Source organism: Herpailurus yagouaroundi, unplaced genomic scaffold (genome assembly GCF_014898765.1).
Source record: "Herpailurus yagouaroundi ecotype Mexico unplaced genomic scaffold, PumYag 483, whole genome shotgun sequence".
Taxonomy (NCBI): Eukaryota; Metazoa; Chordata; class Mammalia; order Carnivora; family Felidae; genus Herpailurus; species Herpailurus yagouaroundi.
Genome location: NW_024412700.1, coordinates 3770987 through 3793341, shown reverse-complemented (window position 1 = coordinate 3793341; position 22355 = coordinate 3770987). Strand labels below are relative to the sequence as shown.

At 49.6% G+C, this 22355-nt stretch overlaps 1 protein-coding gene across 1 annotated transcript in view; it reads right to left on the bottom strand.

The window, feature by feature from the left end:
- The window catches only part of RBM33 (RNA binding motif protein 33), a 114644-nt gene that overhangs the window by 67597 nt on the left and 24692 nt on the right, over window positions 1–22355 (bottom strand). Inside the window, exons 5-7 of the mRNA XM_040464438.1 lie at window positions 12384–12555; window positions 7357–7565; window positions 3697–3985 (exon numbers count right to left, since the gene is read on the bottom strand). Coding sequence (XP_040320372.1) covers window positions 3697–3985; window positions 7357–7565; window positions 12384–12555 — 670 coding nt within the window. The remainder of the gene's footprint in view (window positions 1–3696; window positions 3986–7356; window positions 7566–12383; window positions 12556–22355) is intronic.

Genomic DNA, 22355 nt, shown 5'->3' with positions numbered 1-22355 from the left:
TTTCGATTCATTACAACAGTTTTTAATAGGGTAAAGGCTGGAAAACAAGTTAAATTTCCATCAAAACTGGTTAACTATAATATGGTGGAACACCCCTCACCCTTGAGAATATGCACCATGAGGAAAAGATGTGCTTACGCTGTCACTTTCTCACGTGCCTTCCAAGGCCTAAGTCTCCGTGAACACAGGGGCTAGTCTACGTCACACGCACAGCTGACGGCCTTGCCCTCCGGGAAGAGCCGTGGTTTCTACTTAAGCTCACTGGCTCACACTGAACGGACCATTCTTCGACGGTGTTCTGCAGGTACGCCAAGCTAGCAGTCTCTGCTCTCTCCCCACGCGGGCGTATCTCAGGATCGAAGGTGCGTTCAAGAGAAGGAACGCCGGCTCTACGGCACCCAGCTTCGCGTGGAAACTCTTCGGCTGGTTCTGAGCACTGAAAAACTCCTGTCAGAAAGCTGACCTTCTATCTGCCGAATCAGGAGCCGTGCGGTGCGAGGCCTGCGCTTTCAGGCTGCTAACCGTGAGGCACGCGACTTTCCTACCTGAAGACACCTTGGGGTTTCCTTAGAGCTTCCCAGTCTGCACGTCTCACACTAGCGATTTTTATCAGGCTGAAGAGAATCTGTGCACCTTGCCAACTGCCCGGTCTGCGCTCAGCGCACACGAGGAAATACACGAAAACGGATGCGACCTCAGGAGAACCGTTCCGACAAATCAGACCGACGGCAGCTGCCTGTCTTGGGAAGCCGCTGTGGGAAGGGCTCCGTTACTGAGCCGTCCTCCCCCTTCCCACGGGCGCAGCTGCCGGAGGAGCCGCGGGCGGCGCGCTAGGCACGGGGGCCACCGCGCTTCAGGGCCTTGAGGGCGCAGAACGCGGGCGGAGGCCGCCGAGAGATCCCAATATAAGGTGGGGGCGGGCGGAGGGTCGGTTGGGGGTCAGGGACGGGCTTGGACTCTGCCTCCCTGGCGTATGAAACAAGAGCAGTCTCCCATAACGCGGACCCCACGCCCTAGGCCAGCCTGCCCCCGTCACTAACACCGACGTCGCTCCAAGGGCACAGCACAGTCTCAGACACCTCCAGGCCGCTGGCCTCCTCCCACACATCAAGTCCTATCTTGGGCTTCTTTCCCCAACTTCTGGAACTCTGGGATTCCAAGCTCAGCGTCAGCAGAACGCACGGTGGCCTCAGCCCTCCCCGCCGTCGCTCAAAGGGAAGCAGAACGCTCCCAGGGACGGGCCACCTTCCTCCCGCAGGAGGGCGGGGTCCTTCGCGGCCGTTCAGTGCTGTTTCGGAGCCCGGCGTGGGAGCTCACGTCGTCAGGGGAGTCACACGCCACGCCCGCTGCTGTCGGGCTACCGTGTCCCGGAGCTCAGCTCCCATCCCACCACGAAGGCACCGGCCCGCTCCTTCGTCTTGGCAGAGGCCGTGCTTCCTGCACCCTGCCTCTTGGGTCCCTGACTGCGGTCCCTCCACCTCACTGCGGCCACATCCAAGGCCCGGTCACGGTCAGTGACCCACTTTCCCGCAGTCCCTACGCAGCCCCTCCTGCGTCCCAGACAGCGACTCCACCTCCCTTCACTCGTTACGCGCAACGCCACCCTCTACTGCTCTGTCGACACCTCGACTCCAGTGAACGCGACACCGTGTCCACGCCACCCCACCACGCTGCGGCCTGACTCCGGGCTCACGACCGCCCAGCCTACCACTCGGCACCCCTACCTGCCACGCCCCGCACATCCACTCCTCTACTCCCCTGGAGGGGGACTCCGCGTCTCCTCTCCCCGCCTCAGACCTGCGACGTTCCCTCACCCCCACCTCGTGGCTCTTCGCTCCTTCCAGCCCGCCCACGTCAGGGAAGAGCTCCAAGACCCCCCCCCCGCTCCGCCCCCCCCCCAGCCCCACCCCCACCACGGCCCTGCCTCTGGGCACTGGGTCCTGGCCAGGGCGAGTCCCCCTCACCTGCATCGACAACTCTTCTCCTTCTTAACAAGCTGCTGGCTTTCCCATCTTAAAAGAAAACACTTTCTCTCCAGCCCGCTTCCTCCTACCAGTTACCATCCAACTTCTGTTTTAGCAAAACACCTTCAGAGGCGCCCAAGAGACGCCCTCCCCTGCCCGTGCCCCCACCTCAGCGAGGTGCGCGCGCACCTTCCCCGTCTCCCCACGGCCACCCTCTCAAGACCCCCACGGCTCCTCCGCTGAACACAGTCGCCAGCCCGCGATCCCCATCTGCCCCCCCCCACCTGCTCCGCCGGCAGGGCCCCTTCTGCCAGCCCCCATTGGCCACTCTCCTCTGAGGCTCGTCCTCCATGACCTTCGGCTCCCTCCTCCCCGCCCTCTGCAAACCCCAGGTCAGACACCCCTCCTCTGGGCCTCTCACTGGACGCAGGCTCCAATCGACCTATGGGCCCACGACATACTTGGAGCCTCGGGCCCTGGTCCGGACTCTCACTCTGGCACGGAACATTTCACACGTCCACAACAGGACTTTAGTCCTTCCCTGTCGCGGGTGATGGTCGATCCATCCCTCTGATTCTCAGACCCCCTGGGCACCATTTCTGCCTCCTTTCTCACAGCCGTGCGGTCCCTCCCCGCGTGCCACCAGCCCTGACCTGCATCACATCCGGCACGTGACTGCGCTCCACCATCATGCCGGCGCCCCGTCCGAGCCCCTGTCACCTGTGACCTGGGTTAGTGTGGCCGCCTCCTCCCCCCTCGCCACCCTGCCGCGCTCTCCCTACGGAGCAGCGACAATGGTCCTCTCGTGACAGAAAGCGGGGCCCTGTCCTCCTCTACTCAAACCCCTGGTCACAGCCCCTACTGCTCAGAGGCGAAGCCGAGGCCCTCAGAACGGCCCGGGGTCTCACATGACCGGGGCCCCGCGTGTCTTCTCTGCTGTCATCAGTCCACTTGCGGCAGGCCGTCTCTTTCGGGTTAATTCCACACACGAGGCTTGGCCTCATCCCGGATTCTCACTCGTCCCTCTGCCTGGAATAGCCTACCCTGAAACAGGGACATCCCGGGCTCCCCGACCTCCTTCAACTCAGCTCTGTGATGAAGCTACCCGCGTGACCCCAGCTAAAGCCGCAGCCCACCCCGGGCCCTGGCTCCGCTCCACCTCTGTCCTCTGCCACGCCACGTAATGTTCCTGCCGTTAGGTTTACTGCTTACTTCGTGTCCCTGTCCGCCGGAAAGCAAGATCACAGCCGCACAAAGCCTCCTCGGCTTCTCTCAGCGATAGATCTCAGATGTCAGAGACGGAGTGTGCGGAACAGATGCGTGAAGGCAGGTTCCGCGTCACCGGCTCAAAAGTAGCTTCCTAGCCTCAGGACACGTGTCCGCGACAGTAACACTCGAGGCGAGGCACTTCAAAATAACGCCTGAGGGACGCGGAGCGGGGCGCTCGCCACGCAGACGTTCCCACCGGGGAAATGATGAGAAACACCAACTCCGGCGTTCCCACAGCTACCTCTGCCGCCCCGGAAATTCAGAGGCCGCCCAGGGCTTTCCGCTAAGTCATAGAGTAAGAGGTACAGACGTTTCAGCAAATGAGTCTGGCCCGCCAAGCTGGCACGTGCCCGAGCGGGCGGGGAACGGACCCGAAGAAGCCGGCTGGTCCTCGCATACCCGCCGGCGAGAACGACTCGGCCGCGGCACCCCGCGACGTCACCAGGGCGGGGGAGACACATACCTTGCACGGGCGTCACCACCGCCCCCTTGAAGTGGGGGTTTATGTGGATGTTCTTGGGCTGCTGCGGGGTCACCGGAGGAGGGGTGATCATCAGGCGCGGGGCCTCCATCTGGGGCGGCGCATGCGCCCCCTGGGGAGCCGGGGCGTGCTGCGGGTGCTGCAGGGGCAGCAGTGGCTGCAGCGGCTGCTGCTGGAACAGGCTCCTGATGGGCTGCTGCTGGGGCGGCGGCGGCGGCGGCGGCGGCGGCGGCTGAGGCTGCGCAGGGGGGATCAATCTTGGAGAGTGCGTCTGAAAACCACCACAGAGAAGACAAATGCACAGCAATCAACGTTTGGAAGAGAAGTAGAAAAAGGCTACTGGCCTACAGATCTGCGCGGACCCCAGCGTGAGAGTCACGGCTCACAGCGCTTCCCGGCTGACGGCGTGTAGGAAGCAGCAGGGCCGCGCCGTGACGCCCGGGCCCAGGGAGGGGGCCGCTGGCGACGGGAATCCGTCCCGGGCACGCGGAGGGCGGCGGCGGCGGCCTCAAAGGGACTCTGGTGGATTCCAAAAGAACAACTTTCGGTGCAGCCACTGACGCTGCCCGGAGGCGAGCACCGCGCGGCACACAGAGCCCAAGCCGCCCTCGGACCCCGCGGCCATGCGGCCGCTGTCCCCGGAGAGTGAAGAAGAAAGTCGGGCGTGAGACACCGAGCTAGAAACGAGGGCTGTCCTCGGGGAGGACACAGGCCTAGCGAGAGCCTGACTCCCCTGCGGGGCGGGAGAGAGCTGAGAAGGTGGCACCTGCACCAGAAAGGAAGGACGGAAAGAGGGGCGCCAGGCAGGGGACTCGAGGAACAACCCGGAAGCAGCAGCGGCGCAGACACGCCTGCTGGGAAACTCGGGAGACCAGGGCGGCCGCAGCCACGCACACCCAAGACGGGGGAAGGCCGGGGTGTGAAAACAGACGCTCGAGGCAGTCAAGCATCTCGGGGTGATTCCATCCGACAGTCACGAGAGGAGGAAACCAGTGACCACGGCCGTGGCCACCAAGCGCCGGGCCGACCCCGTGTCTTCGGCGCCTACCAAAAGGTCGGTACATGAAGTAAGCGGCCGATGCCCGACGTCGCCATCAAGTGGGTCCCCGTCACTGTGCTCTTCCAAAGCAGCTGGTGAGCAGCAGAGCCGGAAGTGGGGTCCGACAAGCGGAGTCCACGCGTCCTGCCTGTGAGCACCAGGCCACCATGCCGCACACCGTGGAGGCCGCGAACTCCAGCTCCACACGCATGGCGGCACACGCCACGTGCAGGATGGGGAATTACGGATGGGGACGTGGTGGACGTGGGACGGACGTGGGATGGAGCAGATGGACCACTCAGCAGGCCACGGCCGGAGCTGAGTGCAAGAAAAGGCCAGGGTCTGATGAGCAGTAGGGAAGACACATTTCAGAGGAACGAGGAGGATTCGGAAACCAGAGCGTATATGGCCTTGGTCTCAGGGAGGACGCTTCCAGAGACATTCCAGTGCTAGCCTGGGTCCTCAGCTCTCCGCGCTCCCGGCATCCAGAAGTGCTCCCTCTCGGGCCTCACGCCGCCAGGTGCTGGGCACACCCCTGCACTGTGAGTAGGGATCCAAGCCACCAGGGAATCCCCACGAGGAGCACGCTGACAGAGGCTCATGAGTCAGATCTGAACTGAACGGAGGACGGGCACCGTGCAGGCTCCTTCTTCACTCAAGAGCGTGAAGGGGTGCGAAGGAAATGGCGTGCTCTCATCGAGTGGAGCGGGGGGGCCTGGGAGGCACCCACGTGGAGGGGCACGGGGCAGAGCCAGGAAGCGCACGGAGGGGCTCAGAGCGCGCCAGAGGCGAGGGCTTGGGAGACGCAGGTGCGCACAGCGAGGGCAGGTGGCAGGAAGGACGCCGCCGCCCAGCAAGAGCTCTGACCAGAAGGAGGGCGGACGAGAGGACAGCTGAAGGGGGGAGGAGAGAGAGCACAGCGCAAGCCTCAGGCGCTCCTCCCTGAGGAGGAGCTCGCCACGGACACCCAAGGCGCCAGGGCACAGCAGCCAGGAGGCGCAGGGGAGCAAGTGACTCTGAGAGCACAGTCAGGAAGTGAGGAGAGCGGAGTCCAGGCGGCAAGGGACCGACCTAGGAGGAGACGGACTGACACAAAGCCACGAGCAAGCCTTTGACTCATTCTTCCCACAAGAGTCCAGACAGACCGCTCTGGGGTGCAAGAGTGAGCGGGGTCAAAAGCGCTCGTGGTCGCAGGTGGGAGCGAGCTCAAGTTCATCCCTGACAGCCCTGGTCTTCCCAGTACACGGAAACTTCACCTCACTGCGACCAGGAGACGCGAGCACAGAGCTTCCAGCCCAGAGCACCATTAGGCCGAGCAGGGCCAGCCATAGGCCCGTCCCCAGCTCCCAGTGGGCTCCGGAGCTCTCCGTGGTCACGAGAGCTCTGGGGACACGACACCCCTGGCAAGGGCCCCGGTCTGTCCTCCACTCGGCTAGGGATGCGCAAGCGCTCCCAGCCCCGCTCGGTCGGCCCCTCTGAAGGACGAAGGATGCTGGCTGGGCACGCCTCCTGTCCGCGGGTGCGAAGTTACCTCTCCGGGATCACAGAGACACGGCTACACAAAAACAAACCTCCCGTGTGGCTGTTCCCCTCTCCCCCAAGGAGGCCAAAGTCACTGAATTGGCTGTTGAACACATGGCAAGTGGAGGCTGGAGCAAGGATAAGGGATGGGGAAGAAAAAGAAATCAAGTCCGGCCTTTTCGCCATTGGAGAAGCTTGAGAACAAAACAGCTGTGTGAGCAAACAGCAGTTATTAACATCGTCAGCTTCTTTATGCTGTAATCGACCCACCTACCTCTCTCCCCTTCCTGCACCTCAAAACGGAAATTCTCATGCAAAAGCAGTTAAGTTACCTCTTCTCCCTTGTTACATTTCACAAATGGATGCATGCTAACACTTAACAGTTCTACACAGAGGCAAAATGGGGCTTTCCCCTAAATTCAGATAAAAATGGAGGAGGGACATGTGGCAGACACAGTGGACACATACTTGTATTAAGCAAATTTGTCCTTGGAGATTGGCTTCTGAAGGAAAGAGCCATAAAATCCTAAAGCGAACTAAAAGAACATAAAAATCACTTTAATCCTTCTTTACCTCTGCGATATCTCCTCTTTGAAACGCACAGGAAATTCAACTTCAGCTGAAATTACAAGTATGTGAGTGTGGATAGCACAGGACACTTACTCTAAGAGAATCTGCTCCGATTTAAGGAGAAACCGATGGGAAACAGTAGCCATTTTTATAAAATGAACAGTGCTACCTGGATTCTCCATGTACAGTCACTGTTTTGAGCGCGGGCACTCAGGACAAGCAGGGAGAGGACGGAAGCCTGGCTCCCCTGGGGCTCCTGTCCTTTGAGGACATAAGCCTCTCACTGCTTCTTCCTCCGTAAGTACAGAGTGATTTCTCACTGCCCGACTGCCAGGAGGGGACGGAATTTATAAGGACACAGGTGAGAGCATACCATAAAGAAACTTTCGCCATCATTCCTCGCGTTAAACTTTAAGGTCAGACTCGGTGATACACACAAAGTATGAAACCCACAAAGGCACATTTTCATTTGTTCTAACGTGTTGGGCTATCACAATAAAACCAAGAATTACCACGCCAGGAGGCTGCGTCGGAAGCAGGGCAGGTCTGTGATCTTTTATTCTTGCTCGCTCACTGCTCTCTCTCCTCTGGTCTCCCATTCCACGACACACTAAAGAGCTTCCTCTCCTTCCTCCCCGCCTCGAGCCATAGCGTCCCTGCTTATGCTGTCGCTCTCTCTCTTCGAACTCAAGCAACGCGGCTTTGGCTTCGGCTGAAAGCTCTATTTGAAAAGATGCATACGTGTTAGAAATCTTCAAACGGCCTAAACTCGATACACAGGGAGAAAACAGGGAAGACACACGGGACAAGGAAACCCCGAGACAGCAAGGGTCTCACCCACAGCAGGGAACTAAACCAGCAGCGAGCGGGGTTCAGCGCCCGGGAGACACCCGTTAAATGAGGACATGCTTTTCCCGGGGAGGAAGACACAAGGAGCCTCCGCCAAGTTCAAGTCTTTTCGTTGGAGACCACAAAATGGTGCAGAGGGAAGCTAAAAAGAAGGGCCTGAAGTTCGGTTTAACCATTGCCCTCAAACTGCCGCGGACACTTTCTCTTTCACGGACAGCAGACAACGCTGGGGAGGACCTGGGCCCACCAGGCCCGCCCCAATACAATTTCTCAGTGAGACCCGCCCAGGTATTATGAATGCACCGTGGCACACAGGCTCAAGATAGATAAAAAATCAATCAATCAAATAAATTCCTGTTTGTTCTGATTTAAGCGGAACTATTAACGGCATCACTCGGAAATCAAATCATTAATCTCATACAGTGGAAAACTCGTTTCATATGATCATTTCAGATTTATTTAAAGAGACCTTTACTCTGTGAAAAAAGGCTTACACCCACGCTGTCTGATACGGAAGCTATAGCAAATGAGAGCAGAGCCACAGAAGAAAAAAACCCATGAATGCAAACACCCGTGGGATGCCCAGGAGACCCTCACCTCTCTGACCACTGCTTTAAGGATATAAAAACATGGACGCTGGCCCTAAGAAACTTCAGCTGGCACCTTATTCTAAATCCCTAAAGGAGAAAAGCCGACTTACTCAAATACGGTTCCTTTATTTTAGAATACTATGTAAACTGTGATATCTCACGTTAACAAATGTGTACCTTGTAAAGGTTTCACTGAATCCCAAGGGGCGTTCTTACTCACACCTTCTTCCAGAGTGAAGGACAAATTTTAAACATTACCAGCTTTAGCTCCTATCTCAGGTTCCATAATCATCTCCAAACTCTTCCAAAATCTCTTAAGCCACATTTCATTTTCTTGGTATTGTTTCTATGGTATCTTCCCCCCCTTTCAAATAAATCTAGACCCCATTCAAAAGAAAATTTAATCTCTTCTTAACAAGCACAGACTTTTATTCTCATCTTGACTACATGACTGGTTCACATACACATTTTATGCGGTGAATCAGCAATTATTTTTCTAGTGGTTCTAAGTGTCAAGATTGATTTCACTATCCCCAGTAATAAAATGGTTTCAAATGACATCTTTAATCAGCAAGTAAAAATGCTTTCCTCCAATTGAGACAAGCTGTCAGAAAAGGTCACCAAAATATGACAGGATGGAAATTACATTTGTAACTTCAACTGAAATGTTAATTTCCTCTTAAGTGTTTTCTGAACTATGTCCATATTCTAAAGTAAAGAGATAGAGTTCAATGTAACAAAGTTTTACACTGTATTGCCCTAAGATGTGCTTAGGGAAAACATCTGCGTACAAATAATTTTGTAACAGCTGGATTAATACATAACGAGTCAATATTTGCAAAATACACAGCCTATTTGGCGAAATGGAAATAAATGATAGTCTGAATTTTTTTTTACAAGAGAACTTGAACGAAGCAATTTGTAAAACCCTTGCTTGTAACACAAGGACCATCAAGTACCCTCCTGCTGGCACTATCAATCTTGGACTGTTTGTTATTAAATGAAAATACTCTTTCCCACAGATCCTCTGCCTTAAGCAAAATTAACTACGGACTTTATTTCAAGAGAGCATTATGTGGACATAAGAATGTTCTTTAGGCTAAAGCAATAAAATGTAATTTAACACATTACGTGTGCCAGCGAAACTTAGGGACTATTGCCAAATCTAGATGCCTACTCCTAGATCAACGGATAAAAGCAGGCCTAAAATAAATGTTGTCTTGCACGCACTGATGTCCTGCTTCCCAGGAGAATCTCAGGCCCACCTCGGTCAGGCCAAAGGCCTGACTGCTCTCAACCTCTGTGCTGAGGCTTTAGGAAACCAGTCACTGACACCCAATGTCCAGAGGTGGCTTCTGACATTTCCATCCAAAATTTGTCAGTCCTTTACATATGTATGTTCTAGAAACCCTGCTCAGCTGGGCTTCCCAAGTGAGTGAGGCCCTCATACCCTACAGCATGCTCTGTGTGTAACGAGTGACATCTATCTGCTAAGCACACAGCTTTGTGCCACCCTCGGGGAAACTAAGAAAAGGTTTAGTTTCCAGAATGCTGGCTGAGCTCCTTACTTAAGGTCGTAACCTACACGAAAGCCCAAACTCTACCTGAATTCCAAATCCACATCAATGACTATACACAAGGTTCTATAGCTGCCAGACTGTCATACATATGAATCCAAGTTCTTCCTCAGTTAGGGGCGGTGCTACCTGTGTGAACACGGGAAAGACTAAGGGAGACCCACACCTTGTTAGGTTCTAGTGGGCACTGGCTGTCCACATGCAGCCCAAAGGGTCAGAAACAGGGGGGCCAGAGGACGATCTCATTCTTCTTTTTAAAGAGTGGAGTGTTCTCAACATTAATCAATTATATCACAAAATAATTTTTATTTGCATTAAAAAGGCTAAAGGACACCATTTGTCAAGAAATACATATTATAGGAAACAACATCTGGACTCTGGTAGCAAGATATTTTAATTCCATTACAAGGAGTGGGTGGACAGCATTATACAGTCAAATACATGTCAGGATTTCTGCACAGAACCTGAACCTGACGTCTCTCTCGCCAGGAGCACGCAGATAAACTGATGGCTAAAACACAAATACTGTAGCAGCTTCTCTTTCTCAATCAGTATTTTCTTATGCACAAAATTAACCTTTCGTTGGAGGAGGGGGATCAAGGTAATGAGAGCTCACTGTTTTAGAAAACCAATCTTTACATGGACAGAAAAGTCCCTTTGGTTTGGGGAATAAGCCTGAGTTAGTAAAAACTCGTGTTTCAAACACTAAGCTTCCTTATGCAGGGCTCACAAGTATGGAGCATTTAAGCACCATTTTCACCTACCTTAGTACCTGGCCGAATTTGCACAAACATACTTAAGCCTTATTTGTTAACGTTTAAAAGAAATGGTTAAATGTCTACACTGTTTATGCTGACAGCCCCTCTGCCTCCAAGGACTCCAGACTCTCTCGCCGCCGTATTTCAGGTCTCCGGCTTGCCTACCACTAACCCCTTCAGGCTCCATCTGTCAGGAGGTACAAATGACCCTGAAAACAGCAAAACGAGGCAAAGGTCCTGAGACACAGGAATTAAAGCGACACAGAGAGTGAGCACGAGCAGGCCGGACACCTCCAGATGTGAGGTCAGTGCCCGGGGCAGGTACAATGCAGAGAGATGGCCCTGGCTGAGGCCGGGAGGTGGCCAGAGACATCAGGTTCAGGCAAGGATGCAACATTACCGATTCCTCCTGCTGAAGGATACACTGTGTTCTTCCCCCACCCTTCTGCTTTAAGACTTCCGCTCATCTCCTTTCACCCAAGGCCAACTTCAGACCTTCCTTCTTAGAAAATTTATGTTGTCCTGCTTCAGACAAACTGGCAACTTTATAGCCTAACTGGAGAAAAAGGCAGGGAACTCCTGGGCCAAAAGGTAGAGGAACTCAGAGGGGAAAGAAGCAGAGAACCCAAGAGTCTAGGGCAAGCTCTCCATAGAGCTCACTGAGTGAGGGAACATGGCAAGAGTGGCTCCCTCACAACTGTTAACCTGCACGCCTCGGGAGCTCAGTGTCCTCGTGCACAACTCACGTCTGCCGCTCATGGACACACGCTTGTGTTTCCAACTAAAAAATGGCTGATAATGGTTTAAGAAGAAATAAACGTAGTCACTGGGGGTTAGTTTCCCGATTTTCATTTTGACCAACACCAGGAAGCAGATGAACCCTGTCCTTCCACCCTCCCACCTGCCTCCTGGAATTCAGTACAAAATCCCAGTGGTTCTCAAATCCTGGGTTCCAGAACAGCAGGCGCAGCAGCACCTGGGAACTCAGCAGAAATGCAACTTTCTTGGACACCCCCTGAAACCTACCGCATCGCAAGAGCTGGGAGTAGGTCTAGGAATCTGTGTTTTAACAAGCCTTCTAGGTGATTCTGCTGCTCACTCAAATCTGAGAACCACTGCTTTATCTCTGCAATGGACACTGGAGAAAACAGTTGCGGGACAGGGTAGGGTCAGTGCTGATGAAGGCTCTCTGCTGGCCTGCAATGGCCTGCCGCAGACCTTAAAAAGCAGCGTTTGTTCAAAATGATTTGTTCAACTGACTACGTCTGAACGATCTTATCTCCTCAAACACGGAGAGGAGTGGCAGACGGAAAAAGAAAACACAAAAAAAGATGGTTATAATGACACTAACAGGTACAAAATACAAACTGTCTAGTCCTGAATTAGCCCTAGCAACCTCGTGGTCTCAAGAGGGGTCAAAGGGCCATCCCCACACACCTTCCCAGACCCGGCCAGGAACTGCGTAACATGCACGAGAGTGGGTCTAGGCCATCGACTCCAAAAGAAAAGCTATTAAAAAAATAAGCAATCAAATATTTTATTCAAACATTTTTAATCCAGAAAAGTCATTTTTGTAGAATGACTTTTACAGCACCGTAACTCAGCTCTAACCTCACACAGACCGTCCACTCTCTGGACGGCCATGCATAATAATCTACAAAGTCAAAAAAAAATTTTTTTTAACCTATTTAACTAATCATAATAGTACTATGGAGGAAGTTGAAATGGGAGTGAAGAAGGATGGGAGACAGGCAAAAAAAGTTACCCAAAGTTTCTGGAATGTTCCTTCTCTCTCTAGTTACATCTGAGAGCCTAATAATTGTTCCTTCTTTCCTTTCAGTTTTGAACCGCAATCGTCCAGATTCTTCATCATCATCATCTTCCTCATCGGATTCTTCTTTTACGTCCTTCTGTAGCTCCAAAGTCTCCATACCTCCCTACAATGCAGACACACAAAACAAAAACGGAGACTGAGTTCACATTCTTTTGAATTAAACACTGAAGCCTGATTTTATATATATAAGGTTCTTTATATTTCAGATGTAAAGATGCTGCAAAATGTTCTGTCACAAGGCCATGTGAAACCCTAAACCGATACGAGAAACAAATGATCTCAAACATTAAAAAACACGTTGGAAAGAGTTCAATCCTTGCTTGTAATTAACAGACAAACCCTATATATACTGTTACTTCTACTTCTGAGAGAAAACTCGCGAATTTCAAGTCCCTGCTGGCCTCAAGTCTGACCCAGACGCCAGCAAAAGTCCATGTATTCCTTAAACCAACACTGGAGCTTTAAGACTTTTGGGCACATGTCCCCCCGTGGAACTTACATTCCAGGAGAACCCACTCCTTTCCGGTCACACAGGCTCGATGCTTCCGGTAACTCCTGACCCCATCTGCCATGATTTCCAAACCTGTTGCTACGTTGCTTAGTTTTTCCAGCCTCCACCTGCTTCCCCCCTGCGCTCTCACCCTAGTGCTTCACTCCACCATCCAGGGTCTGCATCGCAGCCTCTGGCCCAGATTTTACTGCAACAACACAACTTTTTTTTTTTTTTCCAGACACAGTGAAACCAGCTTTTATCTCCTATTTTATTATGTCAGTATTCCCACAAAAATACTGCCTAATCTGGTCCCAACTGAAAGTCATTTCTTCATCAACAATTCTTCCTTTATCACAAATGTTCCTTTTATGCCACTGATCACTTTTGACCTTTTACTTGGTCTCAGTGACCTACTGGGAGAGAATAAGACAGGTACTTATTGAGTGCCAGGTTCACACAAATTCTTTTTGTAAACACAAGAAAACAGAATTTGCCCCTCGATTCTCATGATTCGTTATTTTAAACGTGCTTTACTCTTAACAGAAACAAAAATGAACTGCCTCATTAGAAAATGCGCAAGAAAAAATTTAACATGAACCCAAAAGACAACTGTTTTATATTCTCTTCCCAACATTTTCCATGAAAAAAGGTCAACTACAAATGCACGTACTCACTGCTGTGAATACTGCAAGTCTCTACACACCTTCAGGAGTACAAATGCCTGAAGATACAATGACGAATGTATGACTATATATTTTAAGCCTGATGACAGTGACGCTACCTTTCAGTACTCTGACATTTAGTATAGCACGGAATCTTAAAGCACCAAAGTCTTGGTATTTTGTCGGTTTGACATTTGGTATTATTCCCGTCTTCCTGAATATCTGAAACCAATGAGTAACACTTGCGAAGGGCCCAGCTGGGCCTGGGCAGCACTCCACTCCACTCAAGGGTAAGCTCACGGACAAAGTGCTCTTCTCCTCGTCCGTCCGTATGCTCCAGAGCAGTGCTTCTCAAGTGTCATGTCCACACCCATCACCGGGAACCCAGTTCTGATGCAGATCATGACTCCACAGGGGGGCCTGAGACTCTGAATTTCTAACATGCTCCACGTGAAGCCAACACGCTTCACAGACCATGCTTTTTGAGCAGCCAGGCCACAGAGGAGGGAAAGGAATGGCCACCAATAAAGCAAAGATTCCATTTATTACAAGAGTCATTCCTAATTCAACCATTAACAGTAATTTCAGTTTAAAGACCTTCCAACCAGTTCAATGCACAGCATGACAATACGAAGCTAATAAAGGGTATTCTGCATCAAATCTCCACCTAAGAAATCTCAAGAGAACAAGGATGACTGGACAAGTCTTTCTCTGAAGCAAATCCTAAAACCCACCAACAAATCGAGTCTATGACCCAGCATTTTGCATTCCCAGGTATTTATCCAAGAGAAATGATCATTTATGTGCATGTAGAAACCTGTAGGCAAATATTTACAGCTCTCTTTTGGGTCAGCAAAACTGGATCAACAGTAAGTGAATGGACACATAAAGCGGGTCCATTCAATGCTCCTGAGCCCTAGCAAGGAATGAGCTACTGATAGACACCTGGGGTGAGTTGGCAAAGGCGTGCGGGATGAGAGAGGCCAATCGCGATATACTGCGACAAGTCCGCTCACAGGACGTGCTCCAAGAGAAAACATTATACTGGTTGCCAGTGGTTAGAAACGGAGGGAAGGCAGGACTACAGAAGCACAGCATTAAGTTGGTTTTCTGAGCAATGGAATTTCTAGAACGCAAACTTGTGGTACAGGTGTCCAATTAAGCCGGTAACTACATCAAGGACTACACAAGCCCTGAAATGGCTTCGCCTGCCTCAACTACAGTGCATTTGACAACCTTCACTAACTGGACTCGTGCCTTCAGGCACTGGTTACTGCCTCTTACTCTAAATACTGGGCTCAAAAAAAAGAAAAGGAAAAAGCATCTCTTTTAGCCATATGATTTACAGAATTAAATAACCAATCTGCCAAAATGCTGACTTTCTGGACAGTTTTTGACAAGGACTATCTAGTATTCCATTCATAGGCAGGGTGGTGTTGGGTGACAAACAATAATCAAGTTATCTTAAAATTTTATTGTACAAGAAGTTAAATAATTGTGTATCTGTGATCTTATTAGGCTCTGCCAAAAGTACTCAGAGGTTTAATTTTAGCTACTTAATTATGATGAAAAGCTGAAAGCCATAATTGTGACTCTTAGCAGAGGGCACACATTAAAACCACTGTGAAAGCTCTTCAGAGACAGACAAGTCAGAATCTGATCACATTCCGCTGTCCCTTGAACCACACAGGTGGGAAATGCACAGGTCCACATATATGTGGATTTATTGGATGAATACAGTACTATAAACAGATCTTCCTTATGGCCCAATGCGAGGCTTGAACTCACAACCTTGAGATGAAGACCTGAGCTGAAATCAAGAGTCAGGCGTTTAACCGAATGAGCGACCCACGTGCCCCTCCTTAAGATGTTCTTAATAACATCTCTTTCCTCCAGCTTGCTTTATTATCTATTATAGCATATAATACACATAACATATAAAATAGGTGCTAATCAACTATTTCTGTTACCAGTAAGGGGCGCTTGGTAGCTAAGTTCTAGGGGATCCAAAAGTAAAAGTTATATGCAGATTTTTGGCTGAGTGGGGACGAGCACCCCTAACCCCAGCATTGTTCAAGGGTCAACTGTATACATAAACAATTAGAAAGTCGAATTCTGGCAAGACCCAGACCTGCATATTTTTTAAGCTCTCCAGCTAATTCTGAAATGAACCTGTGATCTCTCAGTGTCTTGAAAGAAAATTCAGTATTCGATCCCAAACCCAAGGGGAAAAAAACAGGCAGTTCTCTGAAACAGGGGTTGGGGGCTTGGGAGTTGGGAGGGTGGAGAAAAGTATACAGAACACTGTTTTTAAAAAACTTCCCAGAAGTTTTTAATGCTTACAGAATATTTGATAGAGAATTCTTCGTTATATCATGAAATACACATACAAATCAAATACAAATTCTAATTCTACCAACAGTGAAAATTTACAAGTTGGAAAGATGGAGCAAATTGTGCAAAAATTAAGAAAATTACAGACCAATATCCTTCATAAATAGACATAAAATTCCTTAAAACAATAAAAGCACATGGAATCCAGCAAAATATAAAAAGGAAAATACATCAGAACCAAGTGAGGTTTAGCAAGAGCCAGAAGCACAAGGCTGATTTAACATTCAAAACACTCAATTAACACATCTTGGAGATGAATTCCAAATTCCCCGCAGATAGCGCCCCTGCCCCAAGCCCTCCTCCGGAGGTGGAACTTCAGGCCTTCCCCACACCTTGACAGGCGACCACGCACCCTTAGGGACTTGCCTCCAAAGAACAGAGCAGGGCAAAGGAAAGACAGCACTTTACAGACCTGCCACCCACCATGGCAAACCTGACCCGACCACATGATCAAGGCTAACACTGCCAGGGAGGTCCTGTACCCAATGGTGTGACGGAGGAGAAGGGCATCGGACCTCTGTGATATTCTCTCCAAAATCCCTTAACTGCAGTCTAATCATGAGGAAAATACCAGACAGGCCCAGACTGCACACAGTCTACAGGATACCTGGCCAGGTCACCTCTTTAGACTGCCACAAACACAAGTCGAAAGTTGTGAAACACAAGGAAAGACTGACAAACTAACACAGACCGGAGGAGACACAACAGTGTGGTCCCCTGGACCGGATCCCGGAATGGAAAGAAGTCATTAATAATTAAAAATTTGTGTAATGGAAATAAAGTCTGGAGCATTGTTAATATAGTTTTTTTAAAAAGTCAATTTAATTCACATTAATAAATGAAAGGATAAAAGCCACAGGAGTATCTCGACAGATGCAGAAAAGCACTGACAAAATCCAACACCCATGTCTCACGTTTAAAAGAGTCTCAGCAAACTAGATACAGAAAAGAGCTTCTTCAATCTGATGAAAACAAAGCAAGCCAAACAAAGCTTCAGTGAGCTTGTATTACGTACTTCGTGTGACATCAAACACTTCCCCTGCCATCAAGAACCAGGCAACAATGAGTGGCTCCAGTATTTCCACTCTACATAGCACTAGAGGCCAGTGAAGTCAAAGACATAATAGGGCAGGTCGGAAATGAAGAATTAAAGTGTGTCAATTAATAACAACATGATTATTAAGGTATCAGTTTTCCCCCAATACCATGGAAAGATACAATGCATTCTCTACCAAAGTCCCAATCAGATTTTTAATAGGTCTTGGCAAATCAGTTACAGAATTTACACGGAAATCCAAAAGATCTAGAATAGCCGAAACAGTCTTGAAAAGGAAGACAAAACTGGTGGATTTACACTACCTGATCTCATGCTACAGTAATCAAGACAGTGGAACACCAGCAAGGGAATAAGAAAGGCTCCAGAAAGAGACACAAACTTAAATGGTCGATTAATTCCCAATACAAGCACTAAGGCAATGCAGTGGGGACAAATAATGGTGCAACAATCAGGGGCACATACAGAAAAAAGTGAGCCTCATTCACACACACACACACACACACACACACACACACGTATCAGTTGCAACAGATCAGAGACCTCAAGTATAAATAGCTAACATTAGAGAGCTTCCAGAAGAAGGCTAGTATCTTTGCAGCTCTGGGGTAGACAAAGATTTTTGGGCCGCAGAATTACCTGGTCTTCGTCAAAATTAAATTTTCTGCTCATGACAAGGCACCTTTAAGAAAATTGCAACACAAGCCACAGTCTCAGAGAAAATATTCACTATACACATAAACATCTATCTGGATATAAACACCTATCTATCAAGAACATACAGACAGTAGGTGTATAAATGTTCTACGTGGAGCAGGCAGATATAGACAACGCATACGTATGCACAGACGATATATACTCTCCATGTGCAGTAGAGAGACAAAAATTAAAAAGACAACCCATGTTTTTAAAAGACTAAAAATAGACACAAAGAAGATACAGAAGTCCAACAGGCACAAGGAGTGGCACTCAACATCCTTAGTTAGCAAAGGAATACACACTTAAGTCATGATGACACAACCAGTCCAAGGACTAAACGGAAGGCAGACAGTACCAAGTGACGGAGAACGGAGACTCTCGGGCACGAGCACCGGGAGTACAAAATGAAACGACCACTCTGCGAAACCATTTGGTGGTTTCTTCTAGAATTCAACATATCTCTACCCTGTCTCAGTAATTCCATTCCTAGATAACACCAAGGAACATGAAAAGATATAGCCACTGGCAGATGTGTAAAAAACCCTTTATATTACTTTACTCATGATTAAAAAAAAAGGAAACCCAAGTATCTATTTATTATTGGGAGAATGAACAAATATGGTACACTCACAAGACGGGATGAACTACCGACATACACAACTACCTGGATGAGTCTCCAAAACGTTCTGTTAAACAAAAGAAGCTAGACGCAGAGTCAACCTTACATATGACAGGGCTACATTTCTATGAAGCTCTAGAAGAGGAAAGACTGATTTCAGGCGACAAATACGAAACGCCCTTTGCCCCTGGGGAGCCAGGACTGACTAGAAAAGAAAGAAGAGGGAATCTTGTGGGGTCACAGAAGTGCTTCTTACAAAGGAAGACGGTAACTGGAAAAAACGCGTCTCAAAACACCGAACCGCACGCGTCGGATCTATGTCTGCCGCTGAACACGAACGGGACCACAGTTTTCACAGGAAGTATGCGACGCCGTGCAAAGATGTTTGCGGACTTCCCTCATCACTTCTCGTAGACACGAAAACAGTACCTAAACCGGCAAGCCCGTTTACGCCGTGTTTGAAGACCACGGCCCGGGTGGCACCGAGGCGGCCAGAGAACGAGACGGGCTTGGCGGTCATCTTCGTAGTTCTGTCTTTCTCACTTGATGCAAGGACAGTGACTTCTTCGTCCTAACCAGGCAAGAACGTTCGGTAAATAAAAGGAGCCGCCTAAAGTAGGCTTCTCCGTCGAAGTCCCTCTCCGGTTCCGTAACTCGGCCTCTACTAGGTACTCAAACGCAGCTCCTGGAATGCGGTCTTCTGAAGAGCTGCAAACCGCCTCCTCGCCTCGGCAGAGGCTGCAGGACTGCCCGGGGCGGGGCCGTCAACACCCGGCAGACACTGAAGGAAATGGACGAAAAAGCCAGAGACACCGCCACACGGGCAGGGGCAGGAACACGGTGCGGCGGCTGACCGCCAGTGTCACTCCTCCCGGAGGGCTCTGTGAGCGACAGGCTCCGAAAGCAAAAGGCACGACGGCAGCGCACAGCGCACGACCCCTACCTTTCAACACCTCAAGCAGCATCGCACCCACATGCTCCCAGTAAAGATCTTGTAGACGGACTCCACTTTCAGAAAGAAAACAAGCCCCAGATCCGTGTCACGAGGGGAGAGACCAGCACATGTCCTGCCTCCAAGAAGGACCATTGAAAGTCCTGGCAGCGAAGAACATTACAAAGAATTTTCAGTCAGGGCAAAACAAGCAACGTAAACAGGGTAAACTTCAACCACCGGGACAGAAGGACAGGAAAGTAAATATGTTGAAAAATATGTTACAGGGGCACCTGGGTGGCTCAGTCGGTTGAGCGTCCGACTTCAGCTCAGGTCGTGATCTCGCGGTCTGTGAGTTCGAGCCCCACGTCCCGCTCTGTGCTGACAGCTCGGAGCCCGGAGCCTGCTTTGGATTCTGTGTCTCCCTCTCCTTCTTCCCCTCCCCTGCTCATGCTCTGTCTCTCAAAAATGAATAAATGTTAAAAAAAAATTTTTTTAATATGTTACAAATACAAATACAGTAAATATAAAAATACACACGTATTAAAAACACTTAAAAAATATATTAAGCAACATAAATAAGGCAAACTTCAACCAACCATCAGGGACAAAAGAATAAAGTACATGTATGAGTGACTTTTTAAAAATACTTTCAAATATTGGGGCACCTGAGTGGCTCAGTCGGTTGAGCCTCCAACTTCAGCTCGGGTCATGATCTCGCGGTCCGTGAGTTCGAGCCCCAAGTCGGGCTCTGTGCTGACGGCTCAGAGCCTGGAGCTGCTTTGGATTCTGTGTCTCCCGCTCTCTCTGCCCCTCCCCCACTCATGCTCTGTCTCTGTCTCAGAAATAAACATTAAAAAAATTTTTTTAATACTTTCAAATACTAAATTTAAAATTAAATTATGGAATATAGAGCTTAAAAGAAAAGAAAGCAAATACTATACCTCCCAACAGATAGCATTAAAAAAAAAAAAAAGAGTATTTAATCTGGATGAGACTTTACTTTCTGTTCTATAAAAAGATTCATACTGAAATCCACCCTTAGGATGTTTCATGTGAGAATTAACAACAACTAGAAGTCACAGGAGTTAACAAATGCAATCTGGTTCTTTGCCTTACACATTCCAGGGTCAAAATTTTAACCATCTTATTTTCCCCACTTCTAAAAGTTATTTTGGTCATAGCAAAAATATTTCAAAACATTTGGGGTACAGGGGCACCTGGGTGGCTCAGTTAAGCAACCGACTCTTGAGTTCAGCTCAGGTTAAGATCTCCTGGTTGTGAGTTCGAGCCCTCATAGGGCTCCGTGCTCAGGGCAGAGCCACTTGGGATCCTCTGTCTCCCTCTCTCTGCCCCTCCTCCCCACGCCCACCCCCATCCCTGTGTGCTCACTCTCTTGCTCTCACTGTCTCTCGCTCTGTGTGTGTCTCACACACACACACACACACACACACACACGTTAAAATTTTTTAAATAAAACATTTGGGATACAAAGTATCAAATAACCCCACCATCTAGAGCTAAGCAAGCACTATCTCCATTTTTTATCTCTCCATTCGGATGTTGAGAGTCTCACACCCACGCACACACACTCAGATGGAGGAATCGTATCATCTTGGTCTTTTCCTTTACACGCCCAACAGAGAGCCAGGGCGCCCTCTGGTAAACCTACAGCCCCCATCATTTAACCCTCTAGAAAAACCTACTACGTTGGTTCCATTTACTCTCCAGGCTGCAAACGAACAGCCAGAGTACACATCTCTGAACACATCTTAAATGGACTCTTTCAGATGACTTCGTCAAGGTGGAATTATTGAGCCAAAGGACTTGAAGGCTTTCGATACTGTCAAGAACGGTGAAGGGTGTGTGATTCACCCTTCTTGCAAGCTAATGAGGTCGCCGGCCACTGTTCCACGGAGGCAGCGAGAGGACATGAGACCCTGGTCACAGTTGAGGACAACGCATTACTGTGACCCAGAGCAGTGGCATTTTGGGGCCAGCTCCCTGAGCCAATTCCCTGTGCACCCTGTGAACGCAGGGGGCTGTGTTACAGGACACGGGAGGGACGCAGAGTTTAGCCCCCCCCCCCCCCCCCCGCCGTGTGTTTTAATGAGCAGAAAGCACATCTGCTCCTGGTTCTTCAGGAAGACACTCCGTCTCTTAATCCGTGTGCTGCACAGGGGCGCCTGGGTGGCGCAGTCGGTTAAGCGTCCGACTTCAGCCAGGTCACGATCTCGCGCTCCGTGAGTTCGAGCCCCGCGTCGGGCTCTGGGCTGATGGCTCAGAGCCTGGAGCCTGTTTCCGATTCTGTGTCTCCCTCTCTCTCTGCCCCTCCCCCATTCATGCTCTGTCTCTCTCTGTCCCCAAAATAAATAAACGTTGAAAAAAAAAATTAAAAAAAAAAATCCGTGTGCTGCACAAACATCCGTGAACAGACGGCTGACGACAAAGGTGCAGCCAGCTTCGCTCGCCAAATATGCAGACATGAGAGACCTTGGAAGACAGACCCCTGGCAGTTAACATTTCTGAAATGTCCCCCAATTGAATGAGACTATATCTGACCAATAATTTTGATTTTTGCCTGTATTAAAAAAGGTTAAAATTATCAGTTTTCATGTTATTTTACTGAATATATTTTACATACTTAATGCTCATTTGCTTACCTAATTTTTGGATTACTTTCTCATATTATTTAGTCTTCTTTCTATAGGAGAGCTCATCTGTATATATTGAGTATATTTAACTCTTACGTACTGAATATATTAACTTTACTGACTATATTAATTTTTAGGCTCACATGTAAATATTTCCCCACATTTGTCATGTGTCTGAACTTCTTTACAGTGTTTTGGAGTACTTATATATAATCAAGTCACTCTTTTCCCTTATGACTTAAAAAAGCCTTATTTACCGGGGCACCGGGTGGCTCAGTTAGGTGTCTGACTTCAGCTCAGGTCATGATCTCATGGTTCATGGGCTCGAGTCCCACGTCCGGCTCTGTGCTGACAGCTCAGAGCCTGGAGCTGCTTCAGATTCTGTGTCTCCCTCTCT